Source organism: Haematobia irritans, chromosome 4, assembly GCF_050003625.1.
Source record: "Haematobia irritans isolate KBUSLIRL chromosome 4, ASM5000362v1, whole genome shotgun sequence".
NCBI lineage: Eukaryota > Metazoa > Arthropoda > Insecta > Diptera > Muscidae > Haematobia > Haematobia irritans.
In genome coordinates this window covers 122252254-122270354 of record NC_134400.1, presented here as the reverse complement: position 1 = coordinate 122270354, position 18101 = coordinate 122252254, and the positions used below count along the sequence as shown (strand labels likewise).

General features: G+C 28.1%; 1 protein-coding gene across 4 annotated transcripts in view; it reads right to left on the bottom strand.

Moving 5' to 3' along the window:
* LOC142234847 (protein alan shepard-like) overlaps positions 1–18101 on the bottom strand; it is a 726065-nt gene that overhangs the window by 14252 nt on the left and 693712 nt on the right. For 3 of the 4 annotated variants that reach the window (XM_075306049.1, XM_075306051.1, XM_075306052.1), the window contains 3 exons: positions 16967–17664; positions 8865–8923; positions 8392–8516 (listed from right to left, as the gene is read on the bottom strand). In XM_075306049.1, coding sequence (XP_075162164.1) covers positions 8392–8516; positions 8865–8923; positions 16967–17664 — 882 coding nt within the window. The remainder of the gene's footprint in view (positions 1–8391; positions 8517–8864; positions 8924–16966; positions 17665–18101) is intronic. The other variant, XM_075306050.1, reaches the window with a different exon arrangement.

The following is an 18101-nucleotide window of genomic DNA, read 5'->3' as shown; positions in this document are numbered from 1 at the left end:
TTCATAAAATGGTACAAGTCATTAAAATTTTGTTGAAAAAAAATTTAAATCCAATCTGAAAAAATTGTGAATTTTTGAAAATATTTCTGGTCAAACGTTTCCAACAAGCGTTAGAATTCATTAAAAATTATAAAAAATTATAAAAATTATTTATTTGACAAAATATCAAATTTTTTAATTTACATCGAAAACATTGAATTCGGATCACACCTAAAGAAGTGATGCCAATTCAGTGCAACGGCTGTTGAAATGGAGGACTTCCGTCCTATGACAAGCCCATGTTAAATTCATCGCTTCTGCGTCAATTTTGCACCACTTCCGGATCCAAAAAGAACATTTTCATTGCTTTTTTGGCGACGCTTTTTTTGCTGGGAATAAACGAAAAATTTGAAATTTTGATACAATTTTTGTACTGTATGTTTCTAGTAAATGGACATTCATACAAAAACTATAGCTGATACTTTTTCGGGATCTTTTTTGTATTTTTTCTCACACTTTGAAAGATATTATAAGCCAAATAGAGCTTATTTTCGTAAGGCCATTAGGTCACAATTCAAGAATCAAGTTTTTAGAACAAGCTCATATAGCTCTTGAAGTAATTGAGGTAGGTTCTCAAAATGACAATTTTTGTTCTACTGCACTGAAAAAAAAAGCATACTCGGTTCCAAAGATTTTGTCTTCACTTTAAAAAATTTGGTATTGATTCCGAGCCAAAGAAGCGGAGAATACAAGTAAGGATACTTTTAAGACACAATTCTCTTTTAAATTTAGGTTCTGTGTACTTGCTTCTAGGAAGCAAATTTAAATTTTTCGCTTTCTCAGCTTTTTTTCTTCATATGCTATCAAAGTCCTTTAAAAACGAGTTAACGGCATCTTTATTTTCCAAATTAGGACTCGACTTCCAGTAGAAATTATGCTATGTTTGAAGTAAAAAACTTCTTTAAAATAAAGTTTTGAAAAACATGTCCTATATTTGAACGATTTTTTGCTTTGTAGTCAAGATGCAAAAAGACAACAAATTTAAGGACAATTTCATTAAATTTAAAGAATTTTTCTGAATTATTAAAGTCAAGTTGACCTTAGCCCAAACATTTTTTCTTTCATGTTATGATACCCATTTTTAAGTCAAATCACTTAATTATAAGGACAATACGACTTCATTGAAAAGTTTATTGACTTTTGGACAAGGAAAATAACTTTATATTAGAGAAATGCGTCTTCTATGCAAGACAAAATTTGCATTCGTATTTTAAAGACATGAAATCTTTGACCTCACGACAATATTTTTTTCAGTGTGCTGTTAGTACCAGTAAAAACAGATGAAAAATTAAAGTTTCTAACATCAGGTTTATTTCGGTAGTGAAAGGGTTAACTGATCTTACTCAAATTTTGCACAAGGTAAGCTTTTGTTGTATTAATCAAACCCGTAAACTATTATTCAAATTGGTTCAGATTTACATATAGCTTCCATATATATGCATCGCTCGATTTTCCCAAATTTGGGCATAGTACTTTTATTTATTAACCAATGTTACTCAAATTTCAAATTTTGATATACTAGCCGATCGTATTTATACGTACTTGTAGCTCTTACATAAGAATATTGCTCGATTTTTACAAATTTGGATTTATTATCCACACTAATTTATTTATTTATTTATTTCGTCTAGGGAAGCGATTTTATCTCAATTTAATTTTCGTTTTACATTTAATTTTAAATGTAAGTTTATTTTTTAATTTTAATTTCAATTTTAATTATATTATTTATTTTAATCTATATTTAGCAGATAAATACTTATGGGTTTTGAGGTTGGAAGACGAAGGACTTTGAGAAATTCATTGATCACAACCTAAATAATATATAACTTCTATATACTACTATTAATAATTTAACCCATAGTCAACCTGAATAGAAGTAATTCTACATTAACTATAGATTTTTAAATCGTTTAAAACAAAAATGTATAAAAATCGAATTTTTAAATGTATTACCATTAATTCTTTTCATTTTATTTTTTATATTGAATCCGAAGATAATAAGCATCCCAGCAAAAAAATTGGAAGTTCTTCCAAAGGCACAACTTTGAAAACACTTTCAGAAGATGCACTCCCAATTATGGTCTTTATTTTAACTACCCAGGAAGTTCTTTTAATTCAATTTTTTTATAACATGGGTTTTTCATATTTTTAATGGGTAATTTTAACTTTTTTTGTTTCAAATAGGTTAAAGACAGAGTAAGAATTCATAAAATGGTACAAATCATTTAAATTTTGTCAAAAACAATGCTAAATCAAATCTGAAAAAATTGTGAAAATGTTTGAGGTCAAACGTTTTCGACAAGCATTACAATCCATTAAAAATTATAAAAAATTATAAAAATTACTTATTTCACAAAATATCACAGATTTTTTTTAATTTACATCCAAAACATTGCATTCGGATCACACCTAAAGAAGTGATGCAAATTCAGTGCAACGGCTGTTGAAATGGAGAACTTCCGTCCTATGACAAGCCTATGTTAAATTCATTGCTTCTGCGTCAATTTTGCACCACTTCCGGATCCAAAAAGAATATTTTCATTACTTTTTTGACGACGCTTTTTTTGCTGGGATTATAATTCATAGGTCATAATTACAGTTTATATCAGAATTATGGCTTTCATGAATATCGGTTTGAAAATATAAAATTTGATATTTCGTTAGACGCTACATATTTACTTATGTACACAAAATTTTATTCTATAAATTCTAAAATAAGATAATAACAAAACAAATAACATTGTAAAATATTTATTTTTGGCACAGAGTATCCAAGTCAAGATAGAACAATTCAATAATAATAGACAATGGATGAATAGATTTTTACAATTGATGGATGGATATGGGGCCTCATCAAAAAATAACCTTTATTTTAATTTTGTTCAAAACATCTTCTCTTCAAAATTTTCGAAGTAATCTGCCTGTAATTTTGCGCGTTCGCGTTTACTTTGGTAAACAGTTTTTCATCTCAACTATACACGAAAAATATTTTTTGTCTTCAATCACGAAATTAATTGATCTAATTGTGTCTCCAAACACAAAAATGATAGTACCAAACTTATTATTTGGTCCAATTTAAAAAAAATATTTGATACATCTAATTGTTGTGATTGATTTTTATTTCAATTCAAAAATTTGTTGAATCAATGAAATTTTTAATTGAATATTTTTTAAAACTCAATTAAAATTTTAATTGGAACATTTTTTGTGATATTTTTCCCTATGTACATAGCAAGTTTTTGCAGGTAATATGTTCAAAAACTCCATTCCAAATTTGACTTATATTGGTCCATAGTTTGATGTAGCTTCAAGTAGACCGATAACCCTCTCGATAAATCCCGAATTTATCTCTCGAGGGCAGGAATTATTCTCCGAAATTTGAAAGCTTGAGTTATTCTTCGTCCACAAAAACCATGTTTATATAGACTGATGTCCCGAATTAATTTCTTGATATTGCGTAAAATTTGATATTTTGAGGTATTGGAAGTCCACAATAAGAACCATGATAATCTTAGTATATTTAGGTTGTGTTTTAACATAGTTATTGGGGGCAGAGAAGTAAACTTTTATCCAATTTCATCCATTCTTGGTTTACACGAGCCAAGTCTCGTTGCCACGTCCACACCCAGAGAAGGAATATGATCACCTCAAACATGTTTTAAGAGCAAAATGTTATTTTTGGGTGGTGGGTGGATCTCAAAAAGCTTTCAAAATATTTTTACGAGACGCCCTAACTTTACTGTCAGACTCAACGTGCCCTCAAATTCAATAATAAATAGCTACGAATTTTTTCAATAGCATATTTGATAGATCGCTAAGGAGGGTTACTTTCCCATTGTGTGCTATAGAAATGTAGGAAGGATATTTGCAGTTCGTTAGTTTGAAGTACAATGGTAAAATAGGAGTTTCATGAAAGTTTCATTAACTTTTAGATATAGGCTTCATGAGGATCCACATGTGTTCTAGAATGGAATAGATTCGGAGACCTACCCCACTAGGACGGTGGACAACGGGATGTCCCAGCGGAGGGAGAGGGCATATGTTCTACGTATTGATCTTGACTTATGGGCACGGTTGCCACTCGAGCCACAAATAATCTACAAAAATTTTGAGAAAATTCAACCAAACAAAAAAATCTTATTTGTCAACAATTTATGTCTATAAAAAATTTTCTCAAAATTTTATTTCTATAAAAAATTTTCTCAAAATTTTATTTCTATAGAAAATTTTCTCAAAATGTTATATGCACAGAAAATTTTGTCAAAATTTTCTTTCTATATAAAATTTTGTCAAAATTTTTTTTTCTATAGAAAATTTTGTAAAAAAAATCTTTCTGTAGAACCTTTTGTCAATACAAAATTTTGCCCAAATTTCATTTCTATAGACAATTTTGTCAAAATTTTATTTCTTTAGAAAATTTAGTCAAAATTTTACTTCTATATAAAATTTTGTCAAAAATTTATTTCTATAGAAAATTTTGTCAAAATTTTATTTCTATCGAAAATTTTGTCAAAATTTTATTTCTAAAGAAAAGCTCGTCAACATTTTATTTCTATCGAAAATTTTGTCAAAATTTTATTTCTATAGAAAATTTTGTCAAAATTTTATTTCAATAAAATTTTTTTTCAAAATTTTATTTCTATAGAAAATTTTGTCAAAATGATATGTCTACAGAAAATTTTGCCAAAACTTTATTTCTATAGAAAATTTTGTCAAATTTTATTTTTAAAGAACATCTCGTCAACATTTTATTTCTATCGAAAATTTTATTTCTATAGAAAATTTGGTCAAAATTTTACTTGTAACGAAAATTTCGTCAAAATTTTATTTCTCACAAAAATTTTAGTACTTCAGAAAATGTTGTCAAAATGTTATTTCTATAAAAAAAATTTCGAAATTTTATTTCTATAGACAATTTTGTCAAAATTCTATTTCTTTAGAAAATTTAGTCAAAATTTTATTGCTATAGAAAATTTAGTCAAAATTTTATTGCTATAGAAAATTTTGTCAAAATTTTATTTCTATAGAAAATTTTGTAAAAATGATATTTCTATAAAAAATTTTCTCAAAATTTTATTTCTATAGAAAATTTTATCAAAATTTTATTTCTATAGAAAATTTTGTCAAAATTTTACTTCTATAGAAAATTTTGTCAAAATTTTATTTGTAAAGAAAATCTCGTCAACATTTTATTTCTATCGAAAATGTTGTTAAAATTTTATTTCTATCGAAAATTTGGTCAAAATTTTATTTCTATAAAATTTTGTTTCAAAATTTTTTTTGTATAGAAAATTTTGTCAAAATTATATTTCTATAAATATTTTTTCAACATTTTATGTCTATAGAAAATTTTGTCAAAATTTTATTTCTATATAAAATTTTGTCAAAATTTTATTTCTATATAAAATTTTGTCAAAATTTTATTTCTATAGAAAATTTTGTCAAAATTTTATTTCTATAGAAAATTTAGTCAAAATTTTATTGCTATAGAAAATTTTGTCAAAATTTTATTTCTATAGAAAATTTTGTAAAAATGATATTTCTATAAAAAATGTTCTCAAAATTTTATTTCTATAGAAAATTTGGTCAAAATTTTATTTCTATAGAAAATTTTATCAAAATTTTATTTCTATAGAAAATTTTGTCAAAATTTTATTTGTAAAGAAAATCTCGTCAACATTTTATTTCTATCGAAAATGTTGTTAAAATTTTATTTCTATCGAAAATTTGGTCAAAATTTTATTTCTATAGAATTTTTTTTCAAAATTTTATTTGTATAGAAAATTTTGTCAAAATTATATTTCTATAAATATTTTTTCAACATTTTATGTTTATAGAAAATGTTGTCAAAATTTTATTTCTATATAAAATTTTGTCAAAATTTTATTTCTATAGAAAACTTTGTCAAAATTTTATTTCTATAGAAAATTTTGTCAAAATTTTATTTCTATAGAAAATTGTGTCAAAATTTTATTTCTATAGAAAATTTTGTCAAAATTTTATTTCTATAGAAAATTTTGTCAAAATTTTATTTCTATAGAAAATTTTGTCAACATTTTATTTCTATAGAAAATTTTATCAAAATTTTATTTCTATAAAAAATTTTGTCAAAACTGTATTTCTATAGAAAATTTTGTAAAAATGATATTTCTATAAAAAATGTTCTCAAAATTTTATTTCTATAGAATTTTTTTTTCAAAATTTTATTTCTATAGAAAATGTTGTCAACATTTTATTTCTATAAATTTTTGTTCAGAATTTTATTTCTATATAAAATTTTGTCAAAATTTTACTTCTATAGAAAATTTTGTCAAAATTTTATTTGTAAAGAAAATCTCGTCAACATTTTATTTCTATCGAAAATTTTGTCAAAATTTTATTTCTATCGAATATGTTGTCAAGGTTTTATTTCTATAGAAGATTTTGTCAAAATTTTATTTCTATAAATTTTTTTTTCAACATTTTATTTCTATAGAAAATTTTGTCAAAATTTTATTTCTATAGAAAATTTTGTCAAAATGCTATTTCTATAGAAAATTTTCTCAAAATTTTATATATACAGAAAATTTTGTCAAAACTTTATTTCTATAGAAAATTTTGTCAAATTTTATTTTTAAAGAACATCTTGTCAACATTTTATTTCTATCGAAAATTTTATTTCTATAGAAAATTTGGTCAAAATTTTACTTGTAACGAAAATTTCGTCAACATTTTATTTCTCACAAAAATTTTAGTACTTTAGCAAATGTCGTCAAAATTTTATTTCTATAGAAAAATTTTTCAAAATTTTATTTCTATAAACAATTTTGTCAAAATTTTATTTCTTTAGAAAATTTAGTCAAAATTTTCTTTTAAAGAATATTTCGTCAAAACTTTATTTCTATCGAAAATTTTTTAAAAATTTTATTTCAATAGAAAATTTTGTCTAAATTTTTTTTGTATAGAAAATTTTGTCTAAATTTTGTTTCAATCGGAAATTTTGTCAAAATTTTATTTCTATCGGAAATTTTGTCAAAAATTTATTTCTATAGAAAATTTGGTCAAAATTTTATCTCTAAAGAATATTTCGTCAAAATTTTATTTCTATCAAAAATTTTATTTCTATAGAAAATTTTGCCAGAATTTAATTTCAATAGCAAGTTTTGTTAAAATTTTATTTCTATAGAAAATTTTAGTTTTATTGAAAATGTTGGCAACATTTTATATCCATAGGAAATTTATTCAAAATTTTATTTCTAACTAAAATTTCGTCAAAATTTTATTTCTAAAGAAAATTTTCAACAATTTATTTCTATAGACAATTTTGTCAAAATTTTATATCTATATATAGAAAATTGAAGTACCTCTTAGTTGGAGAGGAATGTTTTGAAAAATCTACCAAAACATCAAGAATTCTACCAATTTATCTAACAGTAAAAAATCTACAAGTTTTGATAGAATTCTACCAACTGTACTTAGGGGTCTGTTTATCGAAATCACAAGGGACTTCCAGGGACAGAGTCTGAAAATGTAAAATTTCTTGACTTAAATACTCTTTAATGCCGGTTCTATTCACTAAGATATACTTTATTTATATATAATTGAATATAAAAAATATTTTTTTCTATTGAAATGATAACAAAAAGGTATATTTGGCTATGGTAAGTGTCGTTGACTAAAGCATGGAGAAATACCTTTCTTCTTTTCATCATCATCATCATCATCATGATATAGTCTCTGAAAAAATCTGACCAAGGCTTAGTTCTAAGCACTTTTGCTTTTTTTTCTTTTTCTATAGAGAGGGAGTGTCTCTTCCCCCAAAAAAAAAAACAAACAAATGAATTATCACTTAACAATAACAAATAATAAAAAAAAGTCGTCCTGTAAATGAATGTCATTGTGTTAGTATAAAAGAACGAAAGAATAGGAAACACGATAGCTATAGTGATAATGCCTCAACCACAAAAATGGAAAACATCCTTACACTAAAAAAAAGAGGAATCACAGAAAAACTACAAAATGTCCCTATTCCATTTGCATTTGTTCTTTTATTCATTTGATACGTCCATTTATCTGGTCGGGAGTTTTTTTCTTCACTTTGCTTTTATTCTATGCCTAGTCCGATAGGGAATGGTCCTTCGTTCATATCTACTACTCTTGTCTGGTCAATTCAGCATTAATTATAAAAAGAAAAATCGTCCTTTTTGTTCGTGTCTGTTCGGTTGTTTTTGTTATTTTTTTCTTATTATTTTTGTCTTTCTTATGCATGCAATCAACAGAAAAAAAACAAAAGGAGTACCACGATGAAACCAAAAATAGATATAGACAATAACGTGATAAACGAAAACTGAAAAAGGAATCAAGACAACGTACTATGGCCGGCCTAAGGAGCACCCAAACACCCACTTTTGCCATTTGTGCTTTAATGCCTTTAGCTTGAAGAGATTTTACGGCATTCTCAGCATATGCCGCTGATTCGAAATCTACAAAGCCGTAACCTGAAAATAAATACCAAAAAAAAAACAAGAAAAGAAAAAAAATTTCAAATAGAAACAAACGACAAATCCACAAAAAAGCATTTCGGGAGAGAGGATGAAAGATAAAAAAATATATATCAAAGTTGGGTTTTTATCTAAATTTTTTTCATTTTTAATTTTGGGTGTTTTTTTTTGTGGGTTTGTGATAATAATAGTTGTGGTCACAAAGAAAAAACACACACAAAGTTTAATTTTAAATCTTTATGTTATGATATAAATTACCTTAATGATAAAACAAAATTTCAAATGGTCAAGTTAGGATCGAAGAGAAATTGAAAACTACCATAAAAAATGATACCAAAAACGTACCTTTACATTTTTTTGTTGTTTTATCAAATATAGCTTTGGCCGATACTATGGTACCATATCTGTAACGAGAAATTAAAGAAGAAAATTATGTTAAAGGCGAAGCGCTACTACACAGAGGGGTCAAAGTATTATAAGATGATGTAGAAAGAAATAAGGAAGGTCCCTGATACATTTTCGAAATGGTTCAAAATCACGCTCTTTGACGATTTAATGAAGTTCGTTTTGCTGTACAAACACATTTCTAATCAAATTCTGTGTGACACTAAAGATGGTCCTTGCGACAATTTTTATACCCTAAACCACATATTGGTCTTTGTAACAGGTTGACTGATAAGTCCCCGGTCTGACACATAGATGGCGTCGCTAGTATTAAATGCATATTCTTTTTATATAGTACCAACCTGCAAATGATTCGTGTCAAAATTTGACGTCTGTACGTCAATTAGTTTGTCAGATAGAGTGACTTTTGTGAAGCAACTTTTGTTATTGTGAAAAAATGGAAAAAAAGGAATTTCGTGTTTTGATAAAATACTGTTTTCTGAAGGGAAAAAATACGGTGGAAGCAAAAACTTGGCTTAATAATGAGTTTCCGGACTCTGCCCCAGGGAAATCAACAATAATTGATTGGTATGCAAAATTCAAGCGTGGTGAAATGAGCACGGAGGACGGTGAACGCAGTGGACGCCCGAAAGAGGTGGTTACCGACGAAAACATCAAAAAAATTCACAAAATGATTTTGAATGACCGTAAAATGAAGTTGACCGAGATAGCAGATGCCTTAAATATATCAAAGAAACCTGTTGGTCATATCATTCATCAATATTTGGATATGCGGAAGCTCTGTGCAAAATGGGTGCCGCGCGAGCTCACATTTGACCAAAAACAACAACGTGTTGATGGTTCTGAGCGATGTTTGCAGCTGTTAACTCGTAATACACCCGAGTTTTTCCGTCGATATGTGACAATGGTTGAAACATGGCTCCATCGCTACACTCCTAAGTCCAATCGACAGTCGGCTGAGTGGACAGAGACCGGTGAACCGTCTCCGAAGCGTGGAAAGATTCAAAAGTCCGCTGGCAAAGTAATGGCCTCTGTTTTTTGGGATGCGCATTTAATAATTTTTATCGATTATCTTGAGAAGGGAAAAACCATCAACAGTGACTATTATATGGCATTATTGGAGCGTTTGAAGGTCGAAATCGCGGCAAAACGGACCCATATGAAGAAGAAAAAAAGTGTTGTTCCACCAAGACAACGCACCGTGCCACAAGTCATTGAGAACGATGGCAAAAATTCATGAATTGGGCTTCGAATTGCTTCCCCACCCACCGTATTCTCCAGATCTGGTGCCCAGCGACTTTTTCTTGTTCTCAGACCTCAAAAGGATGCTCGCAGGGAAAAAATTTGGCTGCAATGAAGAGGTGATTGCCGAAACTGAGGCCTATTTTGAGGCAAAACAGAAGGAGTACTACCAAAATGGTATCAAAAAATTGGAAGGTCGTTATAATCATTGTATCGCTCTTGAAGGGAACTATGTTGAATAATAAAACGAATTTTGACAAAAAAATGTGTTTTTCTTTGTTAGATCGGGGACTTATCAGCCAACCTGTTATGTACCCCTTAATGTTCTTACATATGGAAATGCGGGTTATCTCCCAATCGTATACCACTCATACCCCACAAACAATGTTTACTAATTCAGTAGGAGTTGTTTAGGGTATGATATAGTCGGCCCCGCCCGACTTTCTACTTTACTCCCTTGTGCATTTTTTTTCAAATGCTCTGAAAATTTTAGGTTGTAAAATGCTAGGTTAGGTTAAAGTGGCAGCCCGATTAAGATTCAGGCTCACATTGTGCGATCAGCAAACATTTTTTTGCAGTTATGTCTTAATTTGAGAAATATTCAGATTTTTGAGCAAAACGTATAGTTTGTTTTTATTGTATTACCATAGTACTTTCTCCACCTTTTATCTTCGTTTCAGTTAAACTAAAATTAGTGCAATGGAGTTGGAAAAATAGCGGACACTGTTTCCCAACAAAAAAGATGCAGTCCTTCTGGACAAGTCCACAAACACTTCTTTTAAAGCGCATCCCGGGATCCCCTATCGATTATTTTTCACTTCCGATGCAAGTCTTTTGGATAAGTATTAGAAAGTACGGAATTAGGCCGTTTTAAGTGAAAATTTAAGTTTTGGACAATAAAATTTCGCAAAAAAGAATAGAAAAAAATAAAACAAGTATATACGGCCGTAAGTTCGGCCAGGCCGAATCGTATGTACCCTCCACCATGGATTGCGTAGAAACTTCTACGAAAGACTGTCATCCACAAATTTCAACTCACATGGTTGTTAAATATCATATACTACCACCACGTACCAAATTTCAACCAGATCGGATGAATTTTGCTTCTCTAAAAGGCACCGGAGGTCAAATCTGGGGATCGGTTTATATGGGAGCTATATATTATTATTCCTGCATGGTTGTTGGATACTCTATACTAACATCACGTACCAAATTTCAACCGAATGGGAAGAATTTTGCTCTTCCAAGGTGCTCCGGAGGTCAAATCTGGGGATCGGTTTATATGGGGCCTATATATAATTATGGACCGATATCGACCAATTTTTGCATGAGTGTTTGAGGCCATATATTAACATCACGTACCAAATTTCAACTGTATCAGATGAATTTTGGCCTTCCAAGAGGCTCCGGAGGTCAAATCTGGTGATCGGTTTATATGGGGGCTATATATAATTATGGACCGATATGGACCAATTTTTGCACGGTTGTTAGAGACCATATACTAACACCATGTACCAAATTTCAATCGGATCGGATGAAATTTGCTTCTCTTAGAGGCTCCGCAAGCCAAATCGGGGGATCGGTTTATATGGGGGCTATATATAATTATGGACCGATATGAACAAATTTTTGCATGGTTGTTAGAGACCATATACTAACGCCATGTACCAAATTTTAGCCAGATCGGATGAAAATTGTTTCTCTTAGAGGCTCCGCAAGCCAAATCGGGGGATCGGTTTATATGGGGGCTATATGTAATTATGGACCGATATGGACCAATTTTTGCATGGTTGTTAGAGACCATATACTAACACCATGTACCAAATTTCAATCGGATCGGATTAAATTTGCTTCTCTTAGAGCAATCGCAAGCCAAATTTGGGTGTCCGTTTATATGGGGGCTATAGGTAAAATTAGACCGATATGGACCAATTTTTGCATGGTTGTTAGAGACCATATACTAGCACAATGTACCAAATTTCAGCCGGATCGGATGAAATTTGCTTCTCTTAGAGACCTCGCAAACCAAATTTGGGGGTCCGTTTATATGGGGGCTATACGTAAAAGTGGACCGATATGGCCCATTTGAAATACCATCCAACCTACATCAATAACAACTACTTGTGCCAAGTTTCAAGTTGATAGCTTGTTTCGTTCGGAAGTTAGCGTGATTTCAACCGACGGACGGACGGACATGCTCAGATCGACTCAGAATTTCACCACGACCCAGAATATATATACTTTATGGGGTCTTAGAGCAATATTTCGATGTGTTACAAACGGAATGACAAAGTTAATATACCCCCCATCCTATGGTTGAGGGTATAAAAAAATGCATCCCCGCTGGGATTTGAACCTGTGCCGTTTGACTTTTTCATTTCCATGGAAGTTCTTTTGAAAAGGTTTTACGATAATTTTTAATTTTTTATACAAAAATATATTAAAAAAAAAACAAAATAAAAACTATGTATAACATAAAAATATAATTTTTTAGAAAAATATTTAATAAAAAAATTTCCGTTGGTGAGATTTGAACCAGCGTTCTTTATTTTTTCATTCATAAGAATAAAGAACATCTCAGGAAGTAGTAGAATGTCGTGCTGTGGTGTCCCATTAGGTTCATGTCACAAAGATTTGAATGGACCTTTTGTTACATCATGTTTAATGGCACTTGTGGCTGAGTGTGCTAAAGCGTTCTGTTATGGTGCCAACAGGTCCATGTTCAACCCCCGGTGTAAGTGAAGAAGTTTTTCAATTTGTAAAAATTAGATAATAATAAACTAAAAGTGTAACAAAAAATACTGATAAAAATAAAAAGTGAAATTGGTAAAAAATTTTTGTTTTTTAGTTTTTTAAATTTCTTCATACAAATGAACTTCCAAGGCACAGCTTCGAAAGCAATGCAAAGGATCCAAAATTGAAGTATTTCTGTCCTATGACAAGCCCATGTAAAATTCATTGGAGATGATCCAAGTTTGCACTACTTCCGGATCACAAATTGGGAATCCAAACCACTTTTGTGGATGCTCTTTTTTTGCTGGGTTGCTACGAGTATATCAGTACACAGTGACTACTTTCCCCCAGCCGTTTGCTGTTTTAGCAGAATTTGCTGCTGTGCCCACTAAAAATTTCTTTAGGTGTACGTTCAATGCACTTGGATTGCGAAGGTTTAAAAATTCTGAACATATCATTTGGCGATTCAAATATTTTTAATATAATTTTGGACCCACCCTGATGTTTTTTGCTATTTATGCAGAATTTTTTGGTGTGCCCACTAAGAAATTTCTTTGTTCCTTCCAGGCTTTTCGATTACAAAGGTTTAAAATTCTGAACATGTCATTTGGCGACTCAAATCGTTTTAATATCATTACGACCCACCCTAATAAGTTATTGCTGTTGTTTTGGTGCGTAGGGATTTCTCCCATGTTAGGCTTAGTGACAATACCAGGAATATATGAGGTCTTTTCTAACAGGGTGCAGGCAGTGTTGCCAGTATTGGGGATATTCCCCCAAATTGGGGAAATTTTTTCGTGAATGGGGACGAAATTTCTGAGTTGGGGACTTGGGAATTTGGTGGGAATTTCCATAAATTTGGAGATTTTTTCGAGAAATTTTATTTGTATAAACATTTTGCCGAAATTTTATTCTATAGAAAGTTTTGTCAAAATTTTATTTCTATAGAAAATTTGGTCAAAATTTTATTTCTATCGAAAATTTGGTCAAAATTTTATTTCTATAGAAAATTTTGTCACAATTTTGTTTCTATAGAAAATTTTGTCAAAATTTTGTTATTTCTTTATAGAAAATGTTGGCAAAAACTTATTTCTATATAGAAAATTTTGTCAAAAACTTATTTCTATATAGAAACGTTTGTCAAAATTTTATTTCTATATAGAGAATTTTGTCAAAATTTTATTTCTAAGTAGAAATTTTTTTCAAAATTTTATTTCTATATAGAAAATTTTTTTCAAAATTTTATTTCTATATAGAAAATTTTGTCAAAATTTTATTTCTATATGGAAAGTTTTGTCAAAATTTTATTTCTATATAGAAAGTTTATTCAAAATTTTATTTCTATGTAGAAAATTTTGTCTAAATTTTATTTCTATAGAAAGTTTTGTCAACATTTTATTTCTATAGAAAATTTGGTCAAAATTTTATTTCTATAGAACATTTTATCACAATTTTATTTCTATAGAAAATTTGGTCAAAATTTTATTTCTATAGAAAATTTTGTCAAAATGTTATTTCTATATAGAAAATTTTGTCAAAACTTTATAGAAACTTTTGTCAAAATTTTATTTCTATATAGAATTTTTTTTTCCAAATTTTATTTCTATATAGAGAATTTTGTCAAAATTTTATTTCTAAGTAGAAATTTTTTTCAGAATTTGATTTCTATATAGAAAATTTTGTCAAAGTTTAGTTTTTATATAGAAAATTTTGTGAAAATTTTATTTCTATACAGAAAATGTTGTTAAAATTTTATTTCTATATAGAAAGTTTATTCAAAATTTTATTTCTGCATAGAAAATTTTGTCTAAATTTTATTTCTATAGAAAGTTTTGTCAACATTTTATTTCTATAGAAAATTTTGTCAAAATGTTATTTCTATAGAAAATTTTATCACAATTTTATTTTTATAGAAAATTTTGTCAAAATTTTATTTCTATACAAAATTTTGTAAAAATTTTATTTCTATACAAAATTTTGTCAAAATGTTATTTCTATATAGAAAAGTTTGTCAAAAACTTATTTTTATATAGAAACTTTTGTCAAAATTTTATTTCTATATAGACAATTTTGTCAAAATTTTATTTCTATATAGAAATTTTTTTCAAAATTTTATTTCGGTATGGAAAATTTTGTCAAAATTGTATTTTTTCAAAAATGTATTTCTGTATAGAAAATTTTGTCACAATTTTGTTTTTATAGAAAATTTTACCACAATTTTATTTCTATAGAAAATTTGGTCAAAATTTTATTTCTATGGAAAAATTTGTCAGAATTTTTTTTCTATACAAAATTTTGTCAAAATGTTATTTCTATAGAGAAAATTTTGTCAAAACTTTATAGAAACTTTTGTCAAAATTTTATTTCTATATAGAAAATTTTTTTTCAAAATTTTATTTCTATATAGAAATTTTTTTTTCAAAATTTTATTTCTATATAGAAAATTTTGTCAAAATTTTATTTCTATATAGAAAGTTTTTTCAAAATTTTATTTCTGTATAGAAAATTTTGTCACAATTTTGTTTTTATAGAAAATTTTATCACAATTTTATTTCTATAGAAAATTTGGTCAAAATTTTATTTCTATAGAAAAATTTTTCAAAATTTTTCTTCTATACAAAATTTTGTCAAAATATTATTTCTATAGAGAAAATTTTGTCAAAACTTTATAGAAACTTTTGTCAAAATTTTATTTCTATATAGAAAAATTTTTTTCAAAATTATATTTCTATATAGAAAATTTTGTCAAAATTTTATTTATATATGGAAAATTTTGTCAAAATTTTATTTCTATATAGAAAGTTTTTCAAAATTTTATTTCTGTATAGAAAATTTTGTCAAAATTTTATTGCTATAGAAAATTTTGTCACAATTTTGTTTCTATAGAAAATTTTGTCACAATTTTATTTCTATAGAAAATTTTGTCAAAATTTTATTTCTATACAAAATTTTGTCAAAATGTTATTTCTACATAGAAAATTTTGTCAAAACTTTACAGAAACTTTTGTCAAAATTTTATTTCTATATAGGATATTTTGTCAAAATTTTATTTCTATATAGAACATTTTTTTTTCAAAATTGTATTTCTATATAAAAAATTTTGTCTAAATTTTATTTCTATATGGAAAATTTTGTCAAAATTTTATTTATATATGGAAAATTTTGTCAAAATTTTATTTCTATATAGAAAGTGTTTCAAAATTTTATTTCTGTATAGAAAATTTTGTCAAAATTTTATTTCCATAGAAAATTTTGTCACAATTTTGTTTCTATAGAAAATTTTGTCACAATTTTATTTCTATAGAAAATTTTGTCAAAATTTTATTTCTATACAAAATTTTGTCAAAATGTTATTTCTACATAGAAAATTTTGTCAAAACTTTACAGAAACTTTTGTCAAAATTTTATTTCTATATAGGCAATTTTGTCAAAATTTTATTTCTATATAGAACATTTTTTTTTCAAAATTTTATTTCTATATAGAAATTTTTTTCAAAATTGTATTTCTATATAAAAAATTTTGTCAAAATTTTATTTCTATATGGAAAATTTTGTCAAAGTTTATTTTTTATATAGAAAATTTTGTGAAAATTTTATTTCTATACAGAAAGTTTTGTCAAAATTTTATTTCTATATAGAAAGTTTTTTCAAAATTTTATTTCTGTATTGCAAATTTTGTCAAAATTTTATGTCTTTTTTGGCATAATTTTATTTCTATAAAGAAATTTTCCCAAATTTTTTTTTCTATATTCATTCATAAATACAAGGAACTCCGAACTCCCATTTTCATATCTCCAGCATCTGGAAGACGATCACCAGTCTCGGTGTTGTGGTTCGAAATCTTGATCTCATTGCAGCTTGCTGGAGTTTTATTACTGATTTTCTACAGCAGAGCCTTTTTTTCAAAAAAATTGTCAAAATTGTATTGGGGATTTTTGTAAGGAGTTTAAATTGAAATTGGGGATTTTTGGGGACGAAAACATCATAATTTGGCGATAAGAGCCAGAAAAATATTGGTAACACTGACTGCTGGTATAGTGGTGGGTTAATAGGTTGGTAGTACTTACTCTGAACATAATATAACTAAATCCTTATCAGTCGTCCCCTCTGGCAAGCCGCGTATATAGACATTTGTTTTCGACAGCTGATCTGAACCTGATTGTTGATAATGCTGTTGTTGATGTTGATGCTGCTGTTGTTGTTGCTGCTGCTGTTGCTGCTGATGTGGATGATGGGGGTCAGTCGTTAACTGTGGCTGTTGTAGGTGTTGTTGATATTGCTGGAGTTGAGCAGTGGGGGGCTGTGTGCCATTCAATGTGGTGGGACCCATGGTTCCTATTGCTGCTGCTGTTGTTGTGTTGTTGTGATGCTGATGTTGTCGCTGATACGCCTGTTGATGCGATGCTTGGTGATTATGATGTAGCTGATGTAACGATGCCGTTGCTGTCGGCTTACCCTTAATCGTATTTTGACCCAGACCACCAGAAGTTGTTGCAATTGTTGTTGCCAACGATGGCGATGAGGCTGTAGCAGCTATTATATGGGGATGATGGTAGTGATGTTGAGGCTGATTTGTATTTGGAGGAAATGACGATGTTTGATGATTGAAATTCTGTTGATTTGGCAATAATGCTGTGGCTGGTCCTATCGCTGATATTGTTTGTTGCTGTTGTTGTTGTTTGATATTGGCAATATGGCTAGTATTGTTGTGGTTGCTGTGATGGTTGTTATAGCCGTTCGGATTAGTAAATGTTCCAGTATGTTGCTATACCGAGAAGAGAGTAAAAAAAAAAAAAACAGAAAACATGACGATGAATGAGTAAAAAACCAAAATAACAATGAAAATCAATTAACTTTGTATTTGCTACTTGTTTCCTATTTCGCTTGGGAATAGGGTCAAAAAACTTTTAATGGAGTTTCTATATTATTTTTAATTATCTTTTTTTTTTCTTTTTTATCGTATCTTAAATGATTAGTCGCTAATTGTATTACAAGACCAAGCAATAAAAGACACATATTGATATTATAGATTGTGGACTTTGTGTATTTAAGACCTGAACATTCATTTATACAATGAATGTCTTCCAAGGAACGAAATTTTAGACAACCGAAGTTTTCTTTTGATATTAAAATATTTTCTTTAAAAACAAATATATGATTAGAGACAATCATCACATTGCTTCCCATAAGCTCGACTGTTTT